This window comes from Phyllobates terribilis, unplaced genomic scaffold, assembly GCF_046119375.1.
Source record: "Phyllobates terribilis strain yellow unplaced genomic scaffold, ASM4611937v1 Scaffold_7__3_contigs__length_470593459, whole genome shotgun sequence".
NCBI lineage: Eukaryota > Metazoa > Chordata > Amphibia > Anura > Dendrobatidae > Phyllobates > Phyllobates terribilis.
In genome coordinates this window covers 403,367,805-403,394,118 of record NW_027362767.1, presented here as the reverse complement: position 1 = coordinate 403,394,118, position 26,314 = coordinate 403,367,805, and the positions used below count along the sequence as shown (strand labels likewise).

The window sequence follows — 26,314 nt, the reverse complement described above, 5'->3', positions numbered from 1 at the left end:
CAGTAGGGTCATTATACTGCGCATGTGGAGGAATTCACCATGGGGGTATCATACTGAGTTTGGGGGGCACGTTTGTTGGCATCATACTTTATGGGGCAATGAAAGAGGAATCTAGGACTTCAGCAGGAGGAAAATTACTAAAGGCTGGAAAGTTGTGAGATCTGCTCTTCTGTGACCCTCGACAATTATTTATCTTTTTTTTTCAGGTGTTGGGGGGGCAATTAGAACTTCTGCTATGGGGCCCCATGATTTCTATGTACGCCCCTGCCAAGAATTACAGGAAACGTCTGACCTCTGTAATTGCAAACAAAGGTTTCGATACCAAATATTAAGTTCTGTTTTTCTATTGTATCAAATACTTATTTCATGCAATAAAATGCAAATTAATTATGTAACAATGATACAATGTGATTTTCTTTTTAGATTCTGTCTGTCACAGGTGAAGTGTACCTACCATAAAAATTACAGACCTCTCCATTCTTTGTAGGTAGGAAAACTTGCAAAATCGTTAGAGTATCAAATACTTATAATACTTATTTTCCCCACTGTGTATAATATAACAGTGCAATACACTAACACTGGCAGAGGGGGAGGACATATACATCCTCATCTGACGATGATATAGCTGGGACTTGTAGTTCAGATGGGCGGGTGACAGGTTGTGCAGACTGCGGAGCCATATCAGCAGCAGAATACTCCATCCTGGAGGTCCCCACCAGTCTATGAAGCTCCCTGTGTCTGCAGTCACTTAGCACAGCCCCTGTGTCCCTCCTCCAGCTCCATGCAAAAGGGGGGAGGGGCAGCTGCAGAGCTCAATATGGCGGAGCCCACAGTCTGACCTAGTCGTGTGTTTTGTACAGGAAGACAGTGACTTGTGATGGCTTCGATCAGAGGACTCCTGAGGAGAGGTGAGCGCTGTCACCGAGTCACCATACTGCCTTAGCCATTGTAGTCACTCAGACTCTTAAAGGGAGAGAGTTGTGATTGTCTGCAGCGGTGCGAGACTTGTTATTATTGACTTTATTGATATAATATCCTAATTAATGCAAACATATAACCATGTGTGATCACATACGTGTCCGCCCCCGACTCTGGGTGCAGACTTGTGGCTCTGCAGACTTTGTTTCCAACCCCTCCTGCTGCACTGAACTTTACTCCAGATACTTTGTTACTCTGACTCTTGATCCAGAGGCGGCTGACGAGGTAAATGCATGGTCTGTATACGACCCCATTAATTCAGTAGGATTGCAAGTTAAAGAATTGTTGGGTGGTCTCCTATCTGTGGCTCTGCAGGGTACGACTGGGGCTGCACAGCGACTTTGGCTACTAAATCAGTCACGCAGCCAAAAATCGCTCTCCGCTGCTTCTACGTCGCAGGGGGTTGCATTGCAAAGTAGCAAATTGCAAAAAGTAATAAAAAGTTGGACTTTTTGCAACTTGCCTTTTTGTGCACCCCCCATTCCCCTGCATTACGCTACAATATAGAATGGGCATGGATCGTGTTCTGGCTGCGTGACCCATATCGTGGCCAAAATCAATGTATAGCCCCAGCCTTAATCTACAGCATCTGGAATTCCCGGGCATCTGAGGAGTCGTAGATTTGTAGCACCTGGAGAGCTGCCATTGTAGGAGGTCGTAGGTCTACATTTTATTGGCGGGCACAAGAGTTGATCTGAATCGACTTCCCACGACCCCATACATCAGCCATGTCAGTAGACTGGAGCTGTGAGAAACGCCTCTTACCTGGCGGCATCCGCGACTTGTTCTTTGATTAGTCAGTCTGGCGAGACGTCATTGATGCAGCGTTAATGCGCACATGACAGCATGGCAGGCTGGCTAATCAAAAGAGGAGCCATAGCTGTCGTCAGGTAAGAGGCTGTTTTCACAGCTCCCATCCATCGGACACAGATTACTGACGTGGATGGACCGGGTCCTACAAATTGATTCGCACCAACTCTAGAGTGATCATACAAGAGTTGGCGTAAGTAAGGGCTAATCGTTGCCAGTGTGCACAGACATATGTCTGCACGGATCGATGGTTCTTGTGGAAAACAAAATCTCAGAATGCCGTATTCTGTTTAGTTTTATGGACCATAGTTGAGCACGCAGCAGAAGATGCCACCTGTCCGCAATAAGAACCAGCACACGGAGCCAAATCCTAACATTTGTTTGTCGGGTGAAATGATCTTTTGTGCTGCACACAAGATCATCATTCTCGGCAGCGCATCGTCCTGTGCAAATATTTAGTTTGGCGGACATTTAATGATGCAAAATCGGGTAATGTAAACGGACCTTAAGTTTACACTGTCTATTAGACAGTATTAGTAAATGTGGTCATTATGTTTCTAGGTAGACATGTTTGGAGGGTTGCAGACTAGTACTTAAAAAAGAACAAAATCTGACATGTGCTCTGCCTCGTAGTCTGTCAATGGTCCGAGGGTGATCCAATGTTTTTTTGGATCCCATTCGGACTGAAAAAACGGCCATGTGTACGAGCCCTAAGGATCAGCCATCAATGTCTAAGCAGAGATCAACTACTTTGTGGCATGTAGTGATGGCAGAGTGTTTTGGGGTTATAATTAATGATGCAAAGTTGGCACCATATGGGGTTTATATTATATGGCAAGATTTCACTTTTTTTCCACCCCGTTAAGATGTTCGGCTAGCACTGGTATTATGTGTGATGATGAGAGGATGACACTAAATTGATTTATGATTAATGTTCAGACATCTACAGGGCAATCTTACGTTTCCCAAATATGTCGTCCGACGCGGCCCTATCCTCCTACAGCTATGAGACCCTGAAAGTCACCACGCCGGCTGATCACATCTACCATGTAGAGATAAACCGCCCGGAGAAGAGGAATGCAATGAACAAGTCTTTCTGGAGGTGTGAAGGTCTAATATTATCGTTATTTCTGCTTTCTGTAGGGCTGATATATTGTAGACACTAGATATCACGTCTCCCCCTCCACCCCCCATTAATACAATAGACATCTATGGCCTAAGTGCAGGACTTGTCCGGCTGCTGCATCCAGGTAAGCACAGGTGTGCGGTCACTTCTACCCTCCCAATCCTGCCTGGATGGTGGCCGCCTATCGAGTTAGAATCCGATTCGGGGGACCCATTCCTTGTGTGGATTGGTAATAACTGTCTATGATGAGAATATCGCTTTGAGTGGCGACCAGACCCATTTTGGTGCCACCTGTCTTGGGGTAGTTAAAGGATCAGGCAGGTAACAATCCAGTCTTGTTTCCAGGGCTGTGGAGTCGGAGTCGGTGCTCATTTTGGTGGAGTCAGAGTCGCTATAAAATGGACCGACTCCGACTCCTAATATATATAATAAATTGGGTACAGTAGTTCAATGCAGAATGTGCTGAATATTTTTTCATAAGAATTTGGGAAAGTTATGAAATGTCCTATAAATGGCTGGTCTATTCCTGATACAAGGCTACATTCACACACAGCGTTTTTGCTGCGTTTTTTGAGGATACGTTTTTCAGCTGCAAAAGCAGATCAGCTTTTTAAAAAACCGCATGACCTGAAAGGTTTTTGAGCTCATAGATAATGTTTTCAATAGCAAAAGCAGATTAGAAAAATGCCGCACAAACTGACATGCTCATTCTTTGTGAGGATCCTCACAAAACGATGTGTCTGAATGTCCTATCTTGAAACCCATTGACTTTGCTGGGATGACCAGAGTCACTGCATTTTACTGCAAAAAACGGATCCGCAAAAACTCTGTGTGTGAACCATGGCCGTAGCCAGCGAGGGGTAGGGGGGGCAGCTGCCCCCCCCTAGAAGCAGGAGCACGCGCCTATCAAAACTCACTTGTTTGCTGCAGTGCTCCCGTCCTGCACCGGCTCCAGACTGCAGGGGGCAGTCTCCCCTCCTCTGTCCTGTCTTCTGCTGTCTTCTCCAGAGAGAGGAGGGGGAGGGGTGCCTGCCCTGCACAGGATCCGATTCCTGGGTCCTGAGCTGGAGAAAGTGAAAGTACTACTGCTCATCTCCGTCACAGGAAGGTAACTAATGCTAATATTGTAGGTGATTATTATGTGCTCTCTGTACAATGTGTGAACTATATGTGTGATATGTGCAATGTACTATTTGCTGTCTGTAGCGGTCATCTGTCTATCACACTCTATCTATCCCTCCATGTATTCATCTATCTATCTATCCATCCCTCTATCTATCCATCCATCCATCCATTTATCCATATCTGTCTATCCATATCTTATCTGTACCAAAAAGAATGAAGCTCTGACTGAGGTAGCAGTTAGGATGAGTGGCCTACAGGAGGACTGCCAGGCGCAAGAGGACTTGGGTCCTGACAGTGCCACTGCTGCCATATCTTCATCCTCATCAGATGAGGAGTTTGACTTTGACAAGTATTTGGATGACACTGAGCAGGCAAAGCGTTGCCGCAAGGAAAAAGATTTCACTCTGTCTCCTGTAGCAAGCAGATTGACCATATTTCATCAAAATGTTTCACTTGCTCTCAAAGAAATAGAAAAATTCAACCGTTCAGCAAAACTGACTGTGCATGAGGCAATTCCTTTATACCCGGAAATTGTTAGAGATGTTGTCCATGTGGTTACGGCTTTGCCTCCAACCAAAGTTAGTGTAGAGAGGTTGTTCTCTAGCCTTAAATTTATTAGGTCAGATTTGAGGTCATCTATGGAGGAGGATCTGATGGAGGCAATTCTATTTCTTAGAACAAATTCATAGACGGCACAAATGTTATTTAGTATGTCTTTGGTGAAAACTGTTTTTTGCCACTTACATAGTTTATTATATTACATAGTGTTGTGTGTGTATATATATATATTACATATTTACAATTTATTACAGTTTTTTGTGTTCTAAAGTTGTATTCCAATAAATATATATTATGTTCTATCTAAATATCTTGATTATTGTATCATAAAAATGATTAAATGTCTGATATTCACATTGTATTACAATAAATTTTTCACTTAAATATAAGCAGTATATGTAGGAGTCGGAGTTGGAGTCGGTGTAAGGGAAATTGAGGAGTCGGAGTCGCAGGTTTGGGTTACCGACTCCACAGACCTGCTTGTTTCCTCTGATGGTAGATGTTGGATGAAATCTCCTCGACCCCCACAGATATGGGACTGAGTACTCTGTATTTCCCTCCATAGGGAGATGGTCCTTTGCTTTCAGGCTCTCGGAGAAGATTCTAATTGCCGGGCAGTTGTCATTTCTGGCTCAGGGAAAATGTTCACATCAGGTCAGTGCGTCATTACACCCAATATGGGGTGAGCCGTAATTCCTACATTATATAACTTCACGATTGAAGGCTTTCTGACCATAATTTTGTGCCATCTTTGATCTGGCGCCATCCCAGTCACCTGCACCATGCCTGACTGGCTGCCATGCTGGGACTGATGGAGACAGCCGAGCCACCATCAGTGCCAAAAAAGTGAGTGGAACAGTGGTCGCACATGCGCACTAACGTTTCGTTCACACCGGGGACTTTGACACTCTCATTCTCACGATCAGTAGCATCTAAAAGCGATCTCGGATCTTTTATACTTCTGACATCAGAGGACTGACATTATCAGATGTCAGGGGGTAACAAGGATCTGACCTTATCGAAAGAACGAGAGTGTCAAAATCCCCTGTGTGAACGAAACATTAGTGCACATGCGCGTCCACCGCTCCATTCACTTTTCAGTGTTTATTTGCTTGGCTCTCTCCGACAGTCCCAGCATGGCCTCCCGTCAGGGATATTCTGGCAAAAGCAACACAATTTACTGACAGCAGTGGTTAGAAACAGCGCCACGTTTGTGATCTTGCGGCTCAGATTGCAACGTTTTGTAGTTTTCTGACGTCTGTGTTAACACTAGTGTTATTATTTCCATTTTTGTGATCTTTTTGGGAAGCATAAAAATAAAATAAAAAAGTGCCCAATTACAGGATCCATTAATTTGAATGGGCTTTATTTTTACTAAAATGTCTGTTTTTCCTTCATTCCTTCTGCCGTCCATTTCTGACATTGCCATAATGGTACTGACCTGGAGAATCATTTCGCCACCATTTAAAAAAAAAAAAATAAATAAATTGGTGTAATTGCATTTTTTTCTCCACCGTTTCACTGCTCTCTTGATTTTTTTTTTTTTCCTTTCCAGTACATTATATGGCAAAGTCAATGGTGTCATTCAAAACCGCAACTTGTCCTGCAAAAAAAAATACAATTGCTCTTATGTCTATAAAATTGTGACACTTGGAAGACATAGAAGAAAAAATGAGAGCACAAAAAGAAAATTGGTCGGGAAGGGGTTAACTGGTCTGTTTGGGTTTATTTCACTACTAAAAACTGATCTGATCAAAAAGGAACAAAAACAGATGGAACTGGATAGAAAACGGAAACCAAAAGTTTCCTTTTTTAAACAGATGCGTTTGACGGATCCTTTTAAAGACGGAAACTTTGGGTTCAGTTTGATAGTTTGCATCCTTTTCTTCTTCTTTTTCTTCTTTTGTACATGTTCTTTTTTCCCTTACTAGATTAGATACAAATTGATGTCAAATGGACATGTGAACGCAGTGTAATGTCGTTTTGGTCACTTCCCTTGTTAGCAAATGTGATAGGACCAACCAAGTCTCAGCCCCCTTTTTCTCCAAGGTTTCCCTGTTTGCTTCTGTTGTATGTATCCCCTTGGATACCCTCCTTTATTTCGTTTTCTCTTCTGCAGGGATCGATCTCATGGACCTGGCAGGTGACTTCATACAGCCACAGGGAGAAGACGCTGCCAGAATTGCCTGGGGTCTTCGTAAGAAGATTACTGAATATCAGAAATCTTTTTCTGTAATCGAGAAGGTTTGTGTTTCCATCTGGACATTAGACGTCTAGGATACTGGATACCTCTTTATGGGGTGGACTCTTGACAGCAATTTTCTTTTGCGGGCTAGCCCTCGATGAATGGATGAGTTTCCGTCAGGTTAGCGTGCTCCTATTTGGGCACTTATGTTAGTTGTGAATCGTGGTCCTCTGAGTGACCGTTATGAAGAATATAAAAGGTTATGGACTCCTTCTTTGACCTATAAGGTGCTGGAAAGTTGGACTCCACACTTGTTGGTCATATGAATTATGTTTCTTCAACCTCCCCAGACTTCTCAATAACATCTTCATCATTTTTATGATTGTCTCCATCCACCTTGGTCATCCTCACCTAGTTTCATCTTCACCTCTGCCCACCATGTGTCCCCCCCACCCATAAGTTTGGTTTTCCCATAATATCCAAAATGATAATCGAATGTCGGAGATCATTTTCCTTCAAAGTGAAGATGAGGTCTGATTAGTTAAGGATGCACTTGATGGGTTTTTTTCTCACCCATTATCTTCTCAAATGATTTCACCAACAGCTAGAAGACATCAGTACATATCAGTACATTTTTCATCCTATTTCTTTATGATCTAGAGTAGAAAGTTGTAATATTTGTTTTTATAGAGACATTAGGTATCATGATGGAGTATGGATGGATATGGATGTGGTTGGAGGATGGATATGAAGGATGATATGGATGAGAATAGATATGGAGGATGGATGAAGGAGATGGATATGGATGGGAACGGAGGATAGATGAGGGGGATGGGTATGGATGAGGATGGAGGATAGATATGGGTGGACAATGGATATGGAGGATGGATGGGTATTGAGGATGAATATGGATGGAGTATGGATATGCAGGATGAATATGGATGGTGGATGGATATGGTATGGATGGGGATGGATGTAGAATCATAGAATATTAGAGTTGGAAGGGACCTCCAGGGTCGTCGTGTCCAACCCCCTGCTCAATGCAGGACTCATTAAATAATCTCAGACAGATGTCTTTCCAGCCTCTGTTTGAGGACGTCCATTGAAGGGGAACTCGCCACCTCTCGGGGCCGCCTGCTCCACTCATTGATTACCCCCACTGTCAAAAAGTTTTTTCTAATATCTAATCTGTATCTTCTCCCTTTCAGTTTCATTCCATTGCTTTTCGTGTTTCCATGTGCAAATGAGAATAAAGCTGATTCCTCTACAGTGTAACATCCCTTCAGATATTTGTAGACAGCTATTAAGTCTCTTCTCAGTCTTCTCATTTGTAATCTAAACTTCCGTCATCCTCTAACTGTTCCTCATAGGACATGGTTTGCAGACCGGTCACCATCCTAGTAGCTCTTCTCTGAACTTGCTCCAGTTTTTCAATATCTTTTTTAAAATGTGGTGCCCAAAACTGGACACAGTATTCCAGATGAGGTCTGACCAAGAAAGAGTAGAGGGGATTATTACGTCACGTGATCTAGTCTGTATGCTTCTGTTAATGCAATCCAGAATTGTTTGCCTTTCTTACTGCTGCATCACACTGTTGACTCATGTTCAGTATGTGATCTCTTAGTATACCCAAGTCTTTTTAACATATGCTGTTGCTTAGCCCTATTCCTCCCATTTAGTATATGCTTTTTCATTTGTATTGCTCAGATGAAGGACTTTGCATTTTTCCCTGTTAAAAACCATTATGTTAGTTACTGCCCACAGCTCCAGTTTTAGATCTTTTTGAATCTTTTCTCTCTCTCTTCTCTAGTATTAGCCAGGGCTGCAGAGTCAGAGTCGTGGAGTCGGTGTCCATTTTGGTGGAGTCAGAGTCGGTATAAAATGGACCGACTCCTAAAATACATAATAAATTGGGTACAGTAGTTCAATGCAGTTTGTGGGGAATATTTTTTTTCAAAAGAATTTGGGATAGTTATGAAATGACCTATAAATGTCTGTCCTATTCCTGATCTAAGGGTCTAGACTTTTAGCTGAGATTATTCTGTGCTACAGTAAATTTATCACTTAAATATGAGCCGTGTATGAGGGAGTCGGTGTCATGGAAACTGAGGAGTCTGAGTCGGCGGTTTTTGCTTACCTACTCCACAGCCCTGGTATTAGCTATCCCTCCTAGCTTTGTGTCATCATGTAACGTAATCAGTTTAGCCTCAATTCCTCCATCTAAATCGTTGAAAAAAATGTTGCACAACACAGGGCCCAGGACTAAGTGAAACACAGAGGGAAAGGGTGCCCAGACTCTAGGGAAAGGGGGAGTGGAGACCTCCTAGTCTTGTGTTGTCAACCTGTCTCAACTACCGTCCCTATATTGGCTCTTCACCAATCGCCGCACGCATGCCTGGCCCTGACTTTCCCTGGCATATGGCTAAGGCTAGGGAAGGGAGGAGATGAGCACTAGTCGATCTCCACTTAACTCTATAGACAAACAGGGGGGATTGCTTAGCTTTAGACGACTCCAGACAAATGCGAACGCGGCCTCAGGCTCCAGAGAGGACGAGGTACTGCTTTTGCTAAAGCCTCACAAGTAGTAATAGTAATGTATATAGCCAGCGCCTCCCTCTCAGGCACACCAGGTATTTATACACACAGGCCAGGGAGCTAATTAGCCAGAGGGAGGAAGCCGCTGGGTCGTAGAGACAGCCAGCCTCTAAGAAGATGTCTGTAATGCCAAACTTAGAGATCTCCTGCAGCCAACTGCAGGGCAACTGTCTGTCACCTCTGAAACACCCATGACACAGAGTCTTGTGGTACCACACTTGAGACATTCTTCCAACTGGATGTGCAACCCTTTATGAGTGCTCTTTGTGTCCGATCAGTAAGCCAGGTATGAATCCACCTAATCTGCCTTGTCCATTCCATAGTTGGTCATTTTTTCAATAATGATGATATGAGATACTTTGTCAAATGCTTTGCTGAAGTCAAGATATACTATATCTACTGCGTTTCCCTGATCCACCCAGTCAGTGATTCTGTCATAGAAGGAAATTAAGTTAATCTGACATGACTTATTAGTTACAAACCCATGCTGACTCTGGTTAATCACTTCATTCTCATAAAGGTGCTTGCATACATGTTGTTTAATAATTTGTTCAAAGATCTTTTTATGGTATAGAAGTAAGGTTCACAGACCTATAGTTCCCAGGTCCACCACCTTCCCCTTTTTGATGATTGGGACAACATTCAGTCTTCTCCAGTCTTCTACGACTTCTCCTGTTCTCCAAGAATTTTCAAAGATGGAGAGTGATTCAATAATTTCCTCTGCTATCTCCTTCAGTACCCTAGGATGTAATTCATCTGGACCTGGAGACTTGAATTCATTTATGTTAGCTAAGTGTTCCCTCACTATCTCTCTGTTTATAGGTAGTGTGGATTCTTCTATTAATTCAATAGTAGAGTGAAGATCAGTGTGGAGGATGGATGAAGGGCATGGGGGATGTATATGGATGGGGATGGAGGATGGATGAGAATGATGGATATGGAAGAGGCTGGGAATGGGTATAGGGCATAAGGATGGATATGGATGAGGACGGGGGATGATATGGAGGATAAATATGGATGGAGCTTGGATTTATATATGGATGGATATGGATGAGAATGGGGGATGGATATGGATGGAAGATGGATATATAGTAAATATGGATGGGGATGCAGGATGGGGTTGGATATGGATGGGGATAGAGATGCAGATGAGTATGGAGAATGGGTGGTGATGGATATCAATGGGGATGGAGGAAGGATGAGGGGGATGGAAATAGATGATGAAGATGGATATGGATGCAGGATGGAGATGTATAGTGAATGAGAATTGATGATGAAGAAAATGCTCATCCTGTGGATAGTCATGATTTGGGTTTGGCCTCTTTACTGACTATATTTTTACCCGCAGTGCACGAAGCCTGTGATTGCAGCAGTCCACAACGGTTGTATTGGAGGAGGTGAGACAACACCCGGATGACATTGTCTATCGTCAGCAGGTGGTTATACACTCCTGTAATGCTGTGTTTCCTATCAGGTGTGGATCTCGTCACTGCCTGTGATATTCGCTACTGTTCCCAAGACGCCTATTTTCAAGTTAAGGTGAGAGTCGTCTGTAGAGAGGTCCCGGTTCTTTTTGGGGTCCCATATTCACTTTAGAAATAAATGGAGACCCCTCCAGTCCCCTTTTTTTATATGACTATTTCTTCCTGCAGGAGGTGGATGTGGGTTTGGCGGCGGATGTGGGAACCCTCCAGCGCCTGCCGAATATCATTGGGAACAGAAGGTATGTAACAGTCGTTATCATCCAATGCAGCAGGTCATGATCATATGACGCGCCCCCTGGGCCGTGTGTGTAGGGGAATACCCGGAGCCGGGCCTCTGTGAGATGCTGGGGGTTGTAGTCTCCGTGGCTGCGACCTGGTCCGTGCCCAGGGCGGTCAAACCAGAGGGGATAGTCTATTCGTTCTGAATGTCCGACTATGCCACCCGTGGATTGCGGTCAGAGTGAACCGTCGCTGCAGTGCAGACCGCTGAGGCTGGTGTTGTGAGCACAGCAGAGGGAAGTATAACTCCCCACGGGCGGAGTATAGCCTCAGGGCAGCAAGTGGGGATGTTGGGAGTGATGGTGCGCGGGAGTAATGACTCAGAGTCTCTGTAATGCAGTTCAGGATCTTTACTCACAGTTCTTTATCCAAGTTACTTCAACTGGTCATAACGTCCCGCGTCGCACTGTGCTCACCAGGTAAGGGGCTCGGCCAACTCCCAGATAACTTTGGAGCGCTTCACAGGACCCCCTTTGTGTGTCCTTCCTCTGGCCTGTCATACCCCACCAGTGACCTCGCTTCTGTCCGGCTGCCTCGGGCCTTGGCGGGTAAACGTTGGCCTCCGTTTCCCTGACCCTATGTGGTGCCTTCCTAGCGGGTGTAGCGAGGGGCTGCGCCACGTGAAATGTCACAGCCTCCAGTTTCTAGCTGAGGGTAGTTCCCCGCCTCCACTAGTTTCGGGGACCGGTCTCCCCCTTTGGCCTGACCCCTCCATGCAGGTAGATTCGGGCGTGTGGTGGCTACCAGCCGGTCCACACCCCTGGGGTCCCTTCGTTCCTTGTTCCTGGAGCCTTCTCCGCTCCTCTTCCTTTCTCTTCCTCTCCAGGCTTGGGCCTCAGTTACTAGGCCCGCCTCTGGAGCAGAGCTCATGCAGAGCCTCTGCTCCCGGTCACTTCTCCTCAGACTCAACACTGATCTAAGATGGTGCTCACCTTTTATACCTCCCTCTAGGTGCACCCAGGAACTACTTCCTCCCTGCTCCTGCACTACAGGGTTCCCCCTTCCTCGGTGTTCCCTCCCCCCACTCCAGCCAGGGACAGGGACTGTCGTGCTCTGCCAGGAGCATATCGGTCGCCCTGCCCCCCGGAAATGTGGTGTAATGCATGCAGGTGTCGGGGTCCTGATCCACACTCCATCCTTACCTGCGAGTGAGATATCGCACACCTGGATGAGATGCAATACCTCTGTAGCAACCGAGCCCTCGGGGTGCCACACATATTTCCCTTATTCAATGATTTCACATTAGGCCTCATACACCCAGCCACAATACAAAGGCAAAATAATGTAATGGACCCATTGTTTTCCTCTATGTGCCTTTTATTTTATGTGGATTAGTGATTTAAGTGTACGTCCATACTGAACACATAACACGCCTGTGCTTACCACTAGGTGGCGCTGCAGAACTATCTGCATAATAGGCATAATACATTACCGTGTATTACAGAAGGGACAATTGTCTGTTTGAGTTCCATAGTGGTACTAAAAAAGTTATAAAAAAAAAAAATCAGATTTAAAAAAAAAATTAAAAAACACTAGAAAAAAAGAGTGCATATAATTAGTATCATCTTAACCATAAACCATAAAACTTAGCACATTATTTATCCTATGTAGTGAAAATCTTAAATAAAACAAAAAAAAGTCATTGCCAGAATCGCTGTTTTTTGCTTATTTAGTTTCCCCAAAAAAATAATAATAAAAAAAAAGTGACTGTAGAAGTACCGCAAAATGGTCAAGTACTCATAAAACTATATAGATATATATACACTGCTCAAAAAAATAAAGGGAACACTCAAATAACACATCCTAGATCTGAATGAATGAAATATTGAAAACTTTGTTTTGTACAAAGTTGAATGTGCTGACAACAAAATCACACAAAAATCATCAATGGAAATCAAATTTATTAACCAATGGAGGCCTGGATTTGGAGTCCCCCCCAAAATTAAAGCGGAAAAACACACTACAGGCTGATCCAACTTTGATGTAATGTCCTTAAAACAAGTCAAAATGAGTCTCAGTATTGTGTGTGGCCTCCACGTGGCTGTATGACCTCCCTACAACGCCTGGGCATGCTCCTGATGAGGTTGCGGATGATCTCCTGTGGGATCTCCTCCCAGACCTGGACTAAAGCATCCGCCAACTCCTGGACAGTCTGTGGTGCAACGTGACGCTGGTGGATGGAGCGAGACATGGAATTTCTCATGCTGTTGTGCAAATGGAATAGACAATAGATAGAAATTATTGGCAATTATCAAGACACCCTCAATAAAGGAGTGGTTCTGCAGGTGGGGACCACAGACCACATCTCAGTACCAATGCTTTCTGGCTGATGTTTTGGTCACTTTTTTTGAATGTTAGTTGTGCTTTCACACTCGTGGTAGCATGAGACGGACTCTACAACCCACAGAAGTTGCTCAGGTAGTACAGCTCATCCAGGATGGCAAATCAATGCGAGCTGTGGCAAGAAGGTTTGCTGTGTCTGTCAGCGTAGTGTCCAGAGGCTGGAGGCGCTACCAGGAGACAGGCCAGTACACCAGGAGACGTGGAGGGGGCCGTAGGAGGGCAACAACCCAGCAGCAGGACCTCTACCTCCGCCTTTGTGCAAGGAGGAACAGGAGGAGCACTGCCAGAGCCCTGCAAAATGACCTCCAGCAGGCCACAAATGTGCATGTGTCTGCACAAACGGTTAGAAACCGACTCCATGAGGGTGGTATTAGGGCCCGACGTCCACAGATGGGGGTTGTGCTCACAGCCCAACACCATGCAGGACGCTTGGCATTTGCCACAGAACACCAGGATTGGCAAAGTCGCCACTGGCGCCCTGTGCTCTTCACAGATGAAAGCAGGTTCTCACTGAGCACATGTGACAGACGTGACAGAGTCTGGAGACGCCGTGGAGAGCGATCTGCTGCCTGCAACATCCTTCAGCATGACCGGTTTGGCAGTGGGTCAGTAATGGGGTGGGGTGGCATTTCTTTGGAGGGTCGCACAGCCCTCCATGTGTACGCCAGAGGTAGCCTGACTGCCATTAGGTACCGAGATGAGATCCTCAGACCCCTTGTGAGACCATATGCTGGTGCAGTTGGCCCTGGGTTCCTCCTAATGCAGGACAATGCCAGACCTCATGTGGCTGGAGTGTGTCAGCAGTTCCTGTAAGATGAAGGCATTGAAGCTATGGACTGGCCCGCCCGTTCCCCAGACCTGAATCCGATTGAGCACATCTGGGACATCATGTCTCGCTCCATCCACCAACGTCACTTTGCACCACAGACTGTCCAGGAGTTGGCGGATGCTTTAGTCCAGGTCTGGGAGGAGATCCCACAGGAGACCATCCGCAACCTCATCAGGAGCATGCCCAGGCATTGTAGGGAGGTCATACAGGTACGTGGAGGCCACACAATACTGAGCCTCATTTTGACTTGTTTTAAGGACATTACATCAAAGTTGGATCAGCCTGTAGTGTGTTTTTCCACTTTAATTTTGGGGGTGACTCCAAATCCAGGCCTCCATTGGTTAATAAATGTGATTTCCATTGATGATTTTTGTGTGATTTTGTTGTCAGCACATTCAACTTTGTACAGAACAAAGTATTCAATGAGAATATTTCATTCATTCAGATCTAGGATGTGTTATTTGAGTGTTCCCTTTATTTTTTTGAGCAGTGTATATATATGTATATGTAATATGGAATTCATGCCGCTCTAATAATAATAATTATGTGTGTGTGTATATGTGTATGTGTGTGTGTATATATATATATATATATATATATATATATATATATCTATCTTTTATTTATTTCTTCAATAAGGTTTTTTTTTGTACAAAAATCACTTAAGCACGTAAAAAAAAGCTATATAAATTTGTACAATCTGCATGATGAATGGGAGATAATAGAAAAGAAAAAAAAAAGCAACGGCATACAATTAAATGGAGATAGCTGTGCGTGCCGTCCATTCTTCATTTATTGTCCCGCGAGGCGGGAATCACATCAGTCCGATTAAATGGAAATACCCCTTTCATACTGTCCTGAATCTGTAAATACTCTTTAACTTGCAATCCATTCATTATTAGTGGACAGTTCTTATTCATTAAACATTCTGCCAGCACTATAGGAACTGGAACTTCCTTTCCCCCCTGACAATTCCTGTAGAGACACAAAGACCCCACTTCCCACTAACCGCTCCCCGCTTCCTGTAATTTTTCTCAATACCTCTGCTGCTAGAGACGGATTGCACTTGACAATGTGCGGTGGACAGAAAGTTCAGTGAATAGGAAATGTCTAGAGGTCGGCATTTGGGACTATGTGGTTGATGATTGTATTTCCATATGCCTACAGTTATGGAGGAATATCTGAGCAGTGTCTTGTATCTGTGTGCGGGGTCCTGGTATTAATCTACATATATTTGGGGAGCGGAATGATTACCAGATTCTCTTCTTCCTCTACAGCTTGGTGAACGAGCTGGCCTTTACCGCTAGGAAGATGATGTCTGACGAAGCCTTGAGCAGCGGACTAGTCAGGTATGTTTCTCTCATAACGGTCCTCCTCCTCCGGTCTGCTTGTTTCCTCTTCCATTGGGAACAAGGCATGTGACAAAACGGATCACCTCTGCGGCCAGTGATTGACTGCAGTGGTCCCAACAACCACGACAGGATGTACAGAGCCGGTCTCTGAGGGTTGCGTCTAAAATGCTGCTCTGTCCTATTCAAGTGGAATAATGTGTCACCCTGGCCTGGATGCCACAAAATGTATTAAAGCTGTGTCTGAGAGCAAGGGGGAGGTTCTCTAGTCAGGGGAACATTAGCATGCAGTACCTCCTGTCTCAGGCCAGTAGGGGGAGCAGGCTGCCCCTATAAAAGCTGGTGCTGGGGGCAGGGTTAGAGAGAACTTGATGGCCTGTCTCAGCATTGAGACTTGTCCCAGAGCAGAGCAGGTACAGACAGTTGCACTGCACCTAAGAGGAAGTGTGGCAGGAGAAGAGCCACAGGCCAGAGACAAGAGGCGAAGAGAGCCTGTCTTGGCAGATAAAAAGGACTTAATCTTACCAGACTTTGGTGTCTGAGGCTGGGAGGATTCTACATCCTCCAGCAGAGAACCAGTCCGCAAGGGACTGTATATTCCTTGGGCTAAGAAGCCTGGAGGCCCTGCCACAACCGAAGGGACCAGTAAAGCCGTACAAGGCTGGGAGCAGAAAGGAACCCACGTCGCAGGCCATACAGGCGAGAATACACGGAAAGCTCGGAAAACGTGGGCTGTTACCCTATAACGAGGAGATAGCCAGAAGGAGCGCAGAAAGCACGGTAGGCCTACACCCTCACCCTGACCAGGGCCAATTTCCCCGTTGCTCTCAGACATCCAGGTCCCCTCCTAGCTGGGACTGTTTATGGGTCAGTTTACCTGTTTCAGTAAAGACCCTGGACTGCAACTTGTTGTCTGTGTGCTCCTTGCTCCTCCAGCACTATCAGCACCGGGACTCTCACTACCATCACTCCCAACATCCACTACACTGCCCTGGGGCCGCACTCTTCCCGTGGGGAGTCACACCATCCCAGCTGCACACCTCATCAGCCCCAGCGGTCTGCCTTGCAGCGGCGGTACCTAATGACCGCAAATCCACGGGTGGCGTAGTCGGACATTATCAGCAGAACATAGCAGACTACCATTGGCCTGACCACCCTGAGCCACGGAACCGGGTCGCCACTACTACCCCCATCGTCTCCCTATTGCCCGGATCCGAGTGCCCCACGGCCCAGGGGGCGAGTCAGCTTTGGCGTAGTCGGCAGGATTTCGTGCCCGCAACCACCGGGTACTGCGTGCCTGAAAAAGACTTTTGTAACTTACCTGTGGCGAAGTTTCCCGCCGTCCGGAGTCGTTTCCCGCCATCAGGAGCCGATTCCCGCCATCAGACGCCATCTTGGACCGTTTCCCGCCGTCTTCTGCCGTCTTCCCGCCATCCGCAGCTGCTTCCCGCCATCGGACGCCATCTTCAGGACGCCGCGCGGGAAGAAGAGGGGCGTGGACGTCAAAACCGCGTGAGATCCGAAGCTCCGCCCCACGCACCGACGCTGCGCAAGCTCCTGGAAGGGAGAGACAGCGACGCTGACGTCATCAGGACGCGACGCCAGGTCCTCGTCCATAGCAGCAGCAGCGGAGCCGCGGCCTACAGAAGAGGATCGTCGGAAGGTAGGCCACGCTTGACTAGGGGGGAGGAAGATGTCGGACACAGAGGCCCCCACTACCACCAACGCAGCTGCAGCAGCGGTTATGCCCTTTTCCTTACCCTACATCCCGGGAGCGGCCTGGCTGCCCAAGTACTCAGGGGAGCCCCATGCCCTAACTGACTTTAAGGAAAGGCTGTACAGTTTGTTCCAGGTTTACCCCCTGACAGAGGAACAGAAGGTCAGCATACTAGCAGGGCAGTTAACTGGCGCAGCCCAAAGGGAGGTAAAATCATGGCCCACTGAGGAGAAAAGGACTGTGAAGGGTATTCTGGCCCGGCTGCGGGGTACCTTTGACACACGTACCTCCGCTGAGATTAAAATGAGGTTCTATGGATGTAAGCAGCGGGCACAGGACAGCATCAGAGACTATGCCCTAAATCTGCAGGAAGCCTTGAGGGCTATTCAACAAACTGACCCTGGCAGTGTGCAGGAAACTGATAAACTGCTAACAGAACAATTCATAGAAGGTCTGCTGTCTAGTGCCCACAGGGCCCAACTGCGCCTCATGTTCTTTCAGAACCCCGACCTGACCTTTGCCCAATTTAAGGACAGGGCCATAAGGGTGCTCCGTGAATCTGCAACCAGTGGCGCTATAAACCCCCGGCGTCCTGCTATCACCTACCACCAGGAGGCGACGCCCTCCTCTATGGACTCCATGGAGGCTGATGCACAGGCCCTGAACCAAGCCCCGTCGAAAGGCCTGCACCACCACGTCCAGGAGCTGACCAGGAGCGTCGCGGCGTTGACCAGGACCGTCCAGGCGTTACAAGTGGACCCGTCAAGACCCATCAAGCTGGCTTCAAGTCCGGAGGATGTCCCGTGGCGTCGACAGAGGAGGATCCCGTCGTTCCGAGGGAGGCCCACAGACCGCTACGCAGAGGATGGACAACCCATTTGCCGCCGATGCAACCAGCCCGGACACCTTTCCAGGTACTGTAATTTAAACGGGTCCAACCTGGGGCAGAGGGCCAACCCCCAGGCATAAGATCACCAGGCCCTTATAATTGGCGTGATAAGTACGTTGGGGGGCGCCCGGTTTTACCCGTGGTGCTGGACGGTATCCCCATGAGCGCCTTGCTGGATACTGGGTCGCAAGTAACCACTATCCCTTATGTACTTTTTAAGCAGTATTGGACTGATGCTGATATCACACGGTATCCAGACAGTAACTTGAGCATCATCGCCAGTAATGGCTTACCCGTGCCGCAGATGGGGTTCAAGGAGATGACCATTAAAATTGGTAAAGTTGAACTACCGGCACAGGGAGTAATTATTGTGGACATTGACCGACGTGAAAGTCACCCTAAAATAACTGTGGGTACTAACGTAATCGAAAATTGTCTTTCAGAGGTAATTGTAATTCTACAACAGGTGGCGGTGAATGCTAGTTCCAGCCAAAAGAGTCCTCAACAAGGAGATAAAAGCCCTGATGAGACGGCAGCAGGTAGAACTGTCTGGTGGTGAGATCGGTAGCGTAAGACTGAGTGACCCATTCCCCATTTCCATGCCTCCCAAAAGTGAAATGATGATCTGGTGTCGGACTGCAATCGGGTTGAGAGGTAGAGACTACCAAGCCATGGTAGAACCCGTGTACTCAGACAGCAGGCCCACCATTTTGACAGCCCGGGGGGTGGTTGATGTCCATCATGGGAGGGTGCCCGTCCGCATTCTCAACATTGGGGAGAGGGAGGTACACTTACCCAGGTACACTACACTCGCCAAACTGTTTGTTGTCGAACACCAAGCTATCAGGGCCGTGGAACCCTTGCCTCCATCTCCACAGGCAGAGGGTAATGGCTCCCAGAAACAAAAGGAGGACTAGTGCAAGAAACTCCACGTGGGTGCTGACTCCACTCCCCTGCACCAAAAACAAGGAGTCTACCGGGTGGTACAGGAGTACGAGAGAGTCTTTAGTAAGCACCCGCTAGACTTCGGCCGAGTAAAAGGGATAGAACACCACATCCCCACAGGGAGCCACCCACCGATAAAAGAAAGACACCGACCTGTACCCCCTGCACATTATCAGAACGCCAAGGGCATGCTAAGGGAGATGAAAGAAGCTGGGGTTATTAGAGATAGCTGTAGCCCCTGGGCAGCCCCCTTGGTTCTGGTGAAAAAGAAAGACGGCACCATGAGAATGTGCGTGGACTATAGACAAATCAACCGTATCACCCACAAAGACGCATATCCGCTGCCTAGAATAGAAGAGTCTTTAGCCGCACTAAAATCAGCTAACTTCTTTTCTACTTTGGACCTTACTAGCGGGTACTGGCAGGTTCCTGTGGCAGAGGCTGACAAGGAGAAGACCGCCTTCACCACCCCGATGGGACTGAGTGAGTTCAACTGTATGCCCTTCGGGCTCTGCAACGCACCAGGGACCTTCCAGAGGCTGATGGAATGCTGTCTAGGGCACCGAAACTTCGAGACTGTCCTCCTTTACCTGGACGACGTGATCGTCTATTCGAAGACCTACGAGGACCACCTAAAGCACCTGGCCGAGGTGTTCGAAGCCCTGGCAGGCTATGGCCTGAAGGTGAAACCATCGAAGTGTCACCTGCTGAAACCAAAGGTCCAGTACCTAGGGCACGTGGTAAGCGCGGAAGGAGTGGCCCCCGACCCTGACAAGGTCACGGCAATCAAGAGCTGGCCAAGCCCCTCGAACATCAAAGAGGTGAGACAGTTCCTCGGGTTGGTAGGCTACTACCGAAGGTTCATCCCCGGGTTCACTAAGATGGCAGCTCCTATGCAGGACCTCCTGATCGGACAGTCTAAGTCCAGGAGTCAAAAGCCACCCTTCAAGTGGGATAAACCGGAAGAGGAGTCCTTCCGCCAACTAAAGATGGCCCTCACAGGGGACGAGATCCTGGCCTACCCTGATTACGGCCAGCCTTTCATTCTCCACACAGATGCCAGTAATGTGGGACTGGGAGCCGTACTGTCCCAAAACCAACAGGGCAGAGAACGGGTGATCGCATACGCCAGTCGGAAGCTGAGGCCCACCGAGAGGAATCCGGAGAATTACAGCTCCTTCAAGCTAGAATTCTTGGCGGTGGTGTGGGCCGTGACGGAACGCTTCAAGCATTACCTGGCCTCCGCAAAGTTCACCGTGTACACGGACAACAACCCGTTGACACACCTGGACAATGCAAGACTGGGTGCCCTGGAACAGCGGTGGATGGCCCGTCTCTCCAACTATGACTTCGTGATCAAGTACCGGGCAGGCAAAACCAACGCCAACGCGGACGCCCTATCAAGGATGCCTCACTTATCTGAAGGTGACGAAGACCCAGAAGAGCTGGAGGAGGTAGAACTCCCCGCGTTTCACCGGTATGGAGCCGCTCAACACTCTCACCGCGTGAAGGAGGAGGATCTAATAACTGTGATGATGAATCCCCTACCTCACCACAGCTGGGCCGAGACCCAAGATAGTGACCCTGCAGTCCGCCTGGTGAAAGATCTGCTGACCGGGAAGACGCCCGCCTAGATCCAGATGCCCCAGAGGAAGCCAAGCAGCTATGGAAGGAGAAGAGCAAGCTGTTCCTCTACGAAGGCAAGTTGTGCAGAAGGATTGTCAACCACCGGACGCACGAGCTGACCTGGCAAGTCGTGGTTCCAAAGCGGGATGCAGCTATGGTCCTGGGGGCTTACCATGACAGAGCGGGGCACTTCGGTTGGAAGAAACTGGAGTTCCTACTAAGAGGAAGGTTCTTTTGGGTCGGCATGAGAGGAGCAGTAGAAAAGTGGTGCAGAGACTGTGGCCCTTGTCACCTGAGGAGGAAGGACCGCACCAGCCAGAAGATACCCTTGAGGGCCATCGTCACCACGCAGCCTCTTGAGCTGGTAGCTCTGGACCATGTCAAATTGGCTCCCAGCCGGTCAGGATACATCTATGCCCTGACAATCGTGGACCACTATTCCCGTTTTCTAGTGGTGGTCCCGGTAAAGGACTTGACAGCCCAAACAGCGGCCAGAGCCTTCCAGCAATACTTCTGCCGTCCACACGGGTATCCGGAACAGGTCCTGACAGACCAGGGTCCAGCGTTCGAGGCTGAAATCTTCCAGGAGTTCTGCAACCTCTATGGCTGTAAGAAGATTCGTACAACGCCTTACCATCCACAAACCAACGGGATGTGTGAGAAGATGAACAATATAGTCATTGATCTCCTGAAGACGTTGCCCCTGGAGGAACGCAGCCTGTGGCCAGAAAAACTGCCGGACCTGATAGACTTATACAATCATATCCCGGTGAACGCTACCAACTGCACCCCGGCTTACCTGATGCGAGCTAGACCAGGTAAGCTGCCCGTAGACCTGAAGATGGGAGTCCTAATACCTGAGGACACCTCCCCGGATGCGGACTGGGATACGGAAAGGCAACTGCAGTACAAGAAGGTACAGGAGAGTGTGGAGAAGAGCCTGGCCCAGGTGAGAGAGAGGCAAGAAAAACTCTTCAATCAACACGCCCCTGCTGGTCCCCTAGAACCTGGTGAGCAAGTCCTAAAGCGAAAAAGAAGGCTACATAAGTTGGACGACCAGTGGGAAAGGGAACCCTACACCGTACTGCAGTCTGACCACGACAACCCAAAGGTGTGCGTAATCACCAAGGACGGAGGAGAAACCACTAGTGTCGTCTCCAGGGACCACCTCAAAAGATGCCCCGAGCAACTCCGTAGTGCAGAAGAGGATCAGAGTGACCTTGAACCCGCAGAGGACAAGGAAGAAATGATCAGCACCGTTCTCGGAGAGTTCCCTCAGTCCTGGACTCGCATAAATGATGCCATAGTGGTACCCGTCCTGCATTTCCTGCAACCGGCACAGCAACAACCAACACCAGTGCCGGAAGGTGAAGAGGAGCAAGCGGTTCCAGAGGCAGAAGAGCCTGTACCAGCAGCCCAGGAGAGTCAACCCTCTGCTGACAGTGAGCCTGCCATGCCTGCGGTAAGCCAAAGGACCCGCAGACAGCTGCCTGCCCTACCTGTACACCCAGCTGGTAGCTGTACCCCTAACGCTAGTGGGGAAAGCCAGGTTGGTCCACCACCAGACAGTGGGTTAAGGAGGTCAACCAGGAGCACAAAGGGGCAGATACCCGCTCGCTGGAGAATATAGAGTGTACTAAAATTGTAAATAACCCTGTTGCCAAATGTTGAATTGTTTGCCAAGTTACATGCATGTTTGGTAATTCTGTGTTTCAGTTTCTTGCAGCTACCGTAAGGACTCACAGGTTATGGACTTTTTATAAACAGGACCTTGTATGGACTGCGTTCGGAGCCTAACCCAGGAATGAACTAAGACTGTAAAGGACTTAGGGTAGGACAGACCCCCACCTGGTTAAGGCTCCCCGTTGTGTTGGTGATATGGACACCCGGTCACAGGCCACACTGACCTTAAGAACTCAATCTGTGCGTCGCTTGTATATTAATGTTTTCATATTGTCTTTGTTTATTGTTTAGTCCCGGAGTACTAAATTTCACTAGGGGGGAATGTGTCACCCTGGCCTGGATGCCACAAAATGTATTAAAGCTGTGTCTGAGAGCAAGGGGGAGGTTCTCTAGTCAGGGGAACATTAGCATGCAATGCCTCCTGTCTCAGGCCAGTACGGGGAGCAGGCTGCCCCTATAAAGCTGGTACTGGGGGCAGGGTTAGAGAGAACTTGATGGCCTGTCTCAGCATTGAGACTTGTCCCAGAGCAGAGCAGGGACAGACAGTTGCACTGCACCTAAAAGGAAGTGTGGCAGGAGAAGAGCCACAGGCCAGAGACAAGAGGCGAAGAGAGCCTGTCTTGGCAGATAAAAAGGACTTAATCTTACCAGACTTTGGTGTCTGAGGCTGGGAGGATTCTACATCCTCCAGCAGAGAACCAGTCCGCGAGGGACTGTATATTCCTTGGGCTAAGAAGCCTGGAGGCCCTGCCACAACCGAAGGGACCAGTAAAGCCGTACAAGGCTGGGAGCAGAAAGGAACCCACGTCGCAGGCCATACAGGCGAGAATACACGGAAAGCTCGGAAAACGTGGGCTGTTACCCTATAACGAGGAGATAGCCAGAAGGAGCGCAGAAAGCACGGTAGGCCTACACCCTCACCCTGACCAGGGCCAATTTCCCCGTTGCTCTCAGACATCCAGGTCCCCTCCTAGCTGGGACTGTTTATGGGTCAGTTTACCTGTTTCAGTAAAGACCCTGGACTGCAACTTGTTGTCGGTGTGCTCCTTGCTCCTCCAGCACTATCAGCACCGGGACTCTCACTACCATCACTCCCAACATCCACTACACTGCCCTGGGGCCGCACTCTTCCCGTGGGGAGTCACACCATCCCAGCTGCACACCTCATCAGCCCCAGCGGTCTGCCTTGCAGCGGCGGTACCTAATGACCGCAAATCCACGGGTGGCGTAGTCGGACATTATCAGCAGAACATAGCAGACTACCATTGGCCTGACCACCCTGAGCCACGGAACCGGGTCGCCACTACTACCCCCATCGTCTCCCTATTGCCCGGATCCGAGTGCCCCACGGCCCAGGGGGCGAGTCAATAACCCATGATTACGTACCATTTACAGCTGATGCTTGTTTTTGGCCTGGTGTCTTGCATAGTATCTGGTATTTGCCTTCCCAATTTTAATACTTTACCACTTTACTATCGCCGTCTCTTTTATGTCTATATATACTTTACACGACTTCATTTATTATCTGTATTATTGCCCTCCATGTTTGCTGGTCGGTGCTCTTGGTATTTATGGCATGTTTGACGCTGCTTATCAGGGAGGTATAGATAGCTCTCATCTATAGTGCCTACGGTTTATTATTGCATATTAATTGCTGTAATACTTGTTCATTGATGTAGCTATTGATTTTCTAGGGTGAGTATGGGGTGTGCACTTATCATGGCTCCAACCATATCTATTGGTACTGTCCATAATTGGATATTTTAACCCTTTTTTAATATTTTTGTCTTTTTTTTTGGTTCTAAAGCTCATAAAATATTATTTGCGTTGTATTTATAGATCTTCCATCCACTCTTTTTCAAAGGACAGCTCCTCTTCATTAGCATTCTGCCAGCACTATTGCTACTGGAACTTCCCTTAATTCTCAGAATGCAATTGTCCAATGGCTTGCTGGCCCTGAATTGAAAACATCCTTCTATGTTATATTCTATGCATTTTTAAGGATAGGAAAGCAGCAACAGTGAAACAAAAGCCTGCCCCCGCTTCCGGCAGAGGTTTTTTTTGCAGGTTTTTTTTCTCTCTGGTTTACCATAAATATCCTGTGAACAAGAGCCATAGAAGAAGGCAGCCATGTTTTTCTAATCTTATAAGGCCTCCTTTTTTCCCCTCTCCTCCAGCCGGGTGTTCCCCGATAAGGCCTCCCTCCTTAGTGCTGCCTTTGACCTGGCTACTGAAATTGCCAGCAAAAGCCCAGTTGCCGTCCAAGGAACTAAAGTGAACTTACTGTATGCTCGAGATCACTCGGTGGAGGAGAGTCTGAATTACATGGTGAGCTGTCGTCTTATTCTGCCGTTCTTTGGTAATCGTGGTCAGGTAACCATGTTCTCTGTCTGTGTCTCAGGCCACCTGGAACATGAGCATGCTGCAGACCCAGGACATCATGACATCTGCTCAGGCCGCTCTGCAGAAGAAGACCCCAAAAGACGTCACATTTTCTAAGCTGTAGGACTCATCTATGTGCTGGGAGCTTGATGCACCTGACTATAGACCACCAGGACATGGAAGAACCAAAGTGTCAGGCACAGATCAACATAAGCAAGGAGAACCATTGGGGACCTGCAGTAATGTAATTGGGGACATTTTGATTAATAATGGGTGAATTATATGATAGCTGTTTATACAATTATCTAATATAAAACCGTAAGCAAACCTACACATTAAAGCCAATAGTTTTCAAATCTGAATGTAAAGAAAGAAGTGCACTTAAAGGGTATGTCCACTTTTGGAAAAATGTTTGCATTGCTCTGATACATATAAAATAAAGTAGGTTTGCAAACAGTGTTCATTAAAAATGTTGTACTGTTATGTGTATACAGCTTCTATGCAGAACAATTTGCCTCCAACTTTACAGGATACAAGTCTGACTTCACGATCAGTTTACAAAGGGTTTGTTTGCAGTCTGATATTTTGGAGACGTATAGATCTGATTCGAAGCTGTGTAGACAGTGCATGATTTCCAATCAAGACTATTTGCAAGTGTTCTTTTTTTTTTTTATTTTCCAAATGCAATGGAGCACAACCCAGACCTTCTTCCCCCACCCACTCATTGAGAAATCCTGTGAGGTGTAAGAGTGATCCTTTTACGGTAGACAGACTGCGCAAGCAGCTCTGCTTAGCAGGTCCCAGGGAAACCCTGGCTTTCACCCTTTTAACACTTATACAGGGGGATCTGAATTTACTACAGGGTCCCCCGGGTGGCCTCCACAGTGTAGCTGCTGACTGGTGGAGCGAGTTGGGAGAGGAGTGTCAACTAGCCATGTCAAAACCAGAGAGGTAACATAAAAGACAAAATCAGGATTCCGAAACAGTCCGTAGGTTGTTGAGGTCAGAACTAGAAGGAGGGAGTCATAGGCAGAATCATAAGGCAATTGGAGTGTTAGATCAGTCCAGGGTCAGCAGTGGGTATGAAATAAGCGGGGTCAGGTCGCAGGGTAACACTGTAATACAAACCAGGGTCAGTATTAACTTATAACTGGTAACTCCCAGCAACAAGCTGGGCGTTTAAGTAGGGTGTGGTACTGCCCCATTAGCCACAGCAGGGAACCGATTACATCAGCTGCACCCATTCTGCTACAACGCCTCCTCCGTCACCAGCGTCGCCTGCAGAGTTAATATGGTGACCATGGTGACAGAAGCTGGCATCTCTGGGGCAGGATCAGGAAAGGAGGTGACAGTAGCCCCCTTTTTAAGAGAAGCTTCCTGACCCTTTGGTCCAGGCTTATCAGGAAACATA

The 26,314-nt window shown here is 47.6% G+C and overlaps 1 protein-coding gene across 2 annotated transcripts; it reads left to right on the top strand.

Annotated features, from left to right (window-relative positions):
- Positions 1–751: 751 nt before the first annotated feature.
- LOC141155045 (delta(3,5)-Delta(2,4)-dienoyl-CoA isomerase, mitochondrial-like) lies at positions 752–25,373 on the top strand. 2 transcript variants are annotated; one of them, XM_073641663.1, is made up of 10 exons: positions 752–908; positions 2,728–2,890; positions 5,163–5,251; positions 6,717–6,841; positions 10,726–10,774; positions 10,852–10,916; positions 11,030–11,100; positions 15,590–15,661; positions 24,699–24,849; positions 24,923–25,373. In XM_073641663.1, exons 1-10 carry the CDS (start codon positions 878–880, stop codon positions 25,025–25,027), a joined length of 921 nt encoding a protein of 306 aa, XP_073497764.1. In that variant the 5' UTR covers positions 752–877; the 3' UTR covers positions 25,028–25,373. The 2 variants fall into 2 exon arrangements, with proteins under 2 accessions (XP_073497764.1, XP_073497765.1); XM_073641664.1 differs by lacking the exon at positions 752–908 and adding an exon at positions 1,051–1,203.
- Positions 25,374–26,314: the final 941 nt, after the last annotated feature.

Bases quoted from the DNA above. Each gene is read 5' to 3' on its own strand.
- LOC141155045 (XM_073641663.1), top strand. From the start codon at position 878: ATGGCTTCGATCAGAGGACTCCTGAGGAGAG. The intron at 6,842-10,725 runs GTTTGTGTTTCC...TTTTACCCGCAG, and splicing joins CTTTTTCTGTAATCGAGAAG to TGCACGAAGCCTGTGATTGC. The intron at 10,917-11,029 runs GTGAGAGTCGTC...TTCTTCCTGCAG, and splicing joins ACGCCTATTTTCAAGTTAAG to GAGGTGGATGTGGGTTTGGC.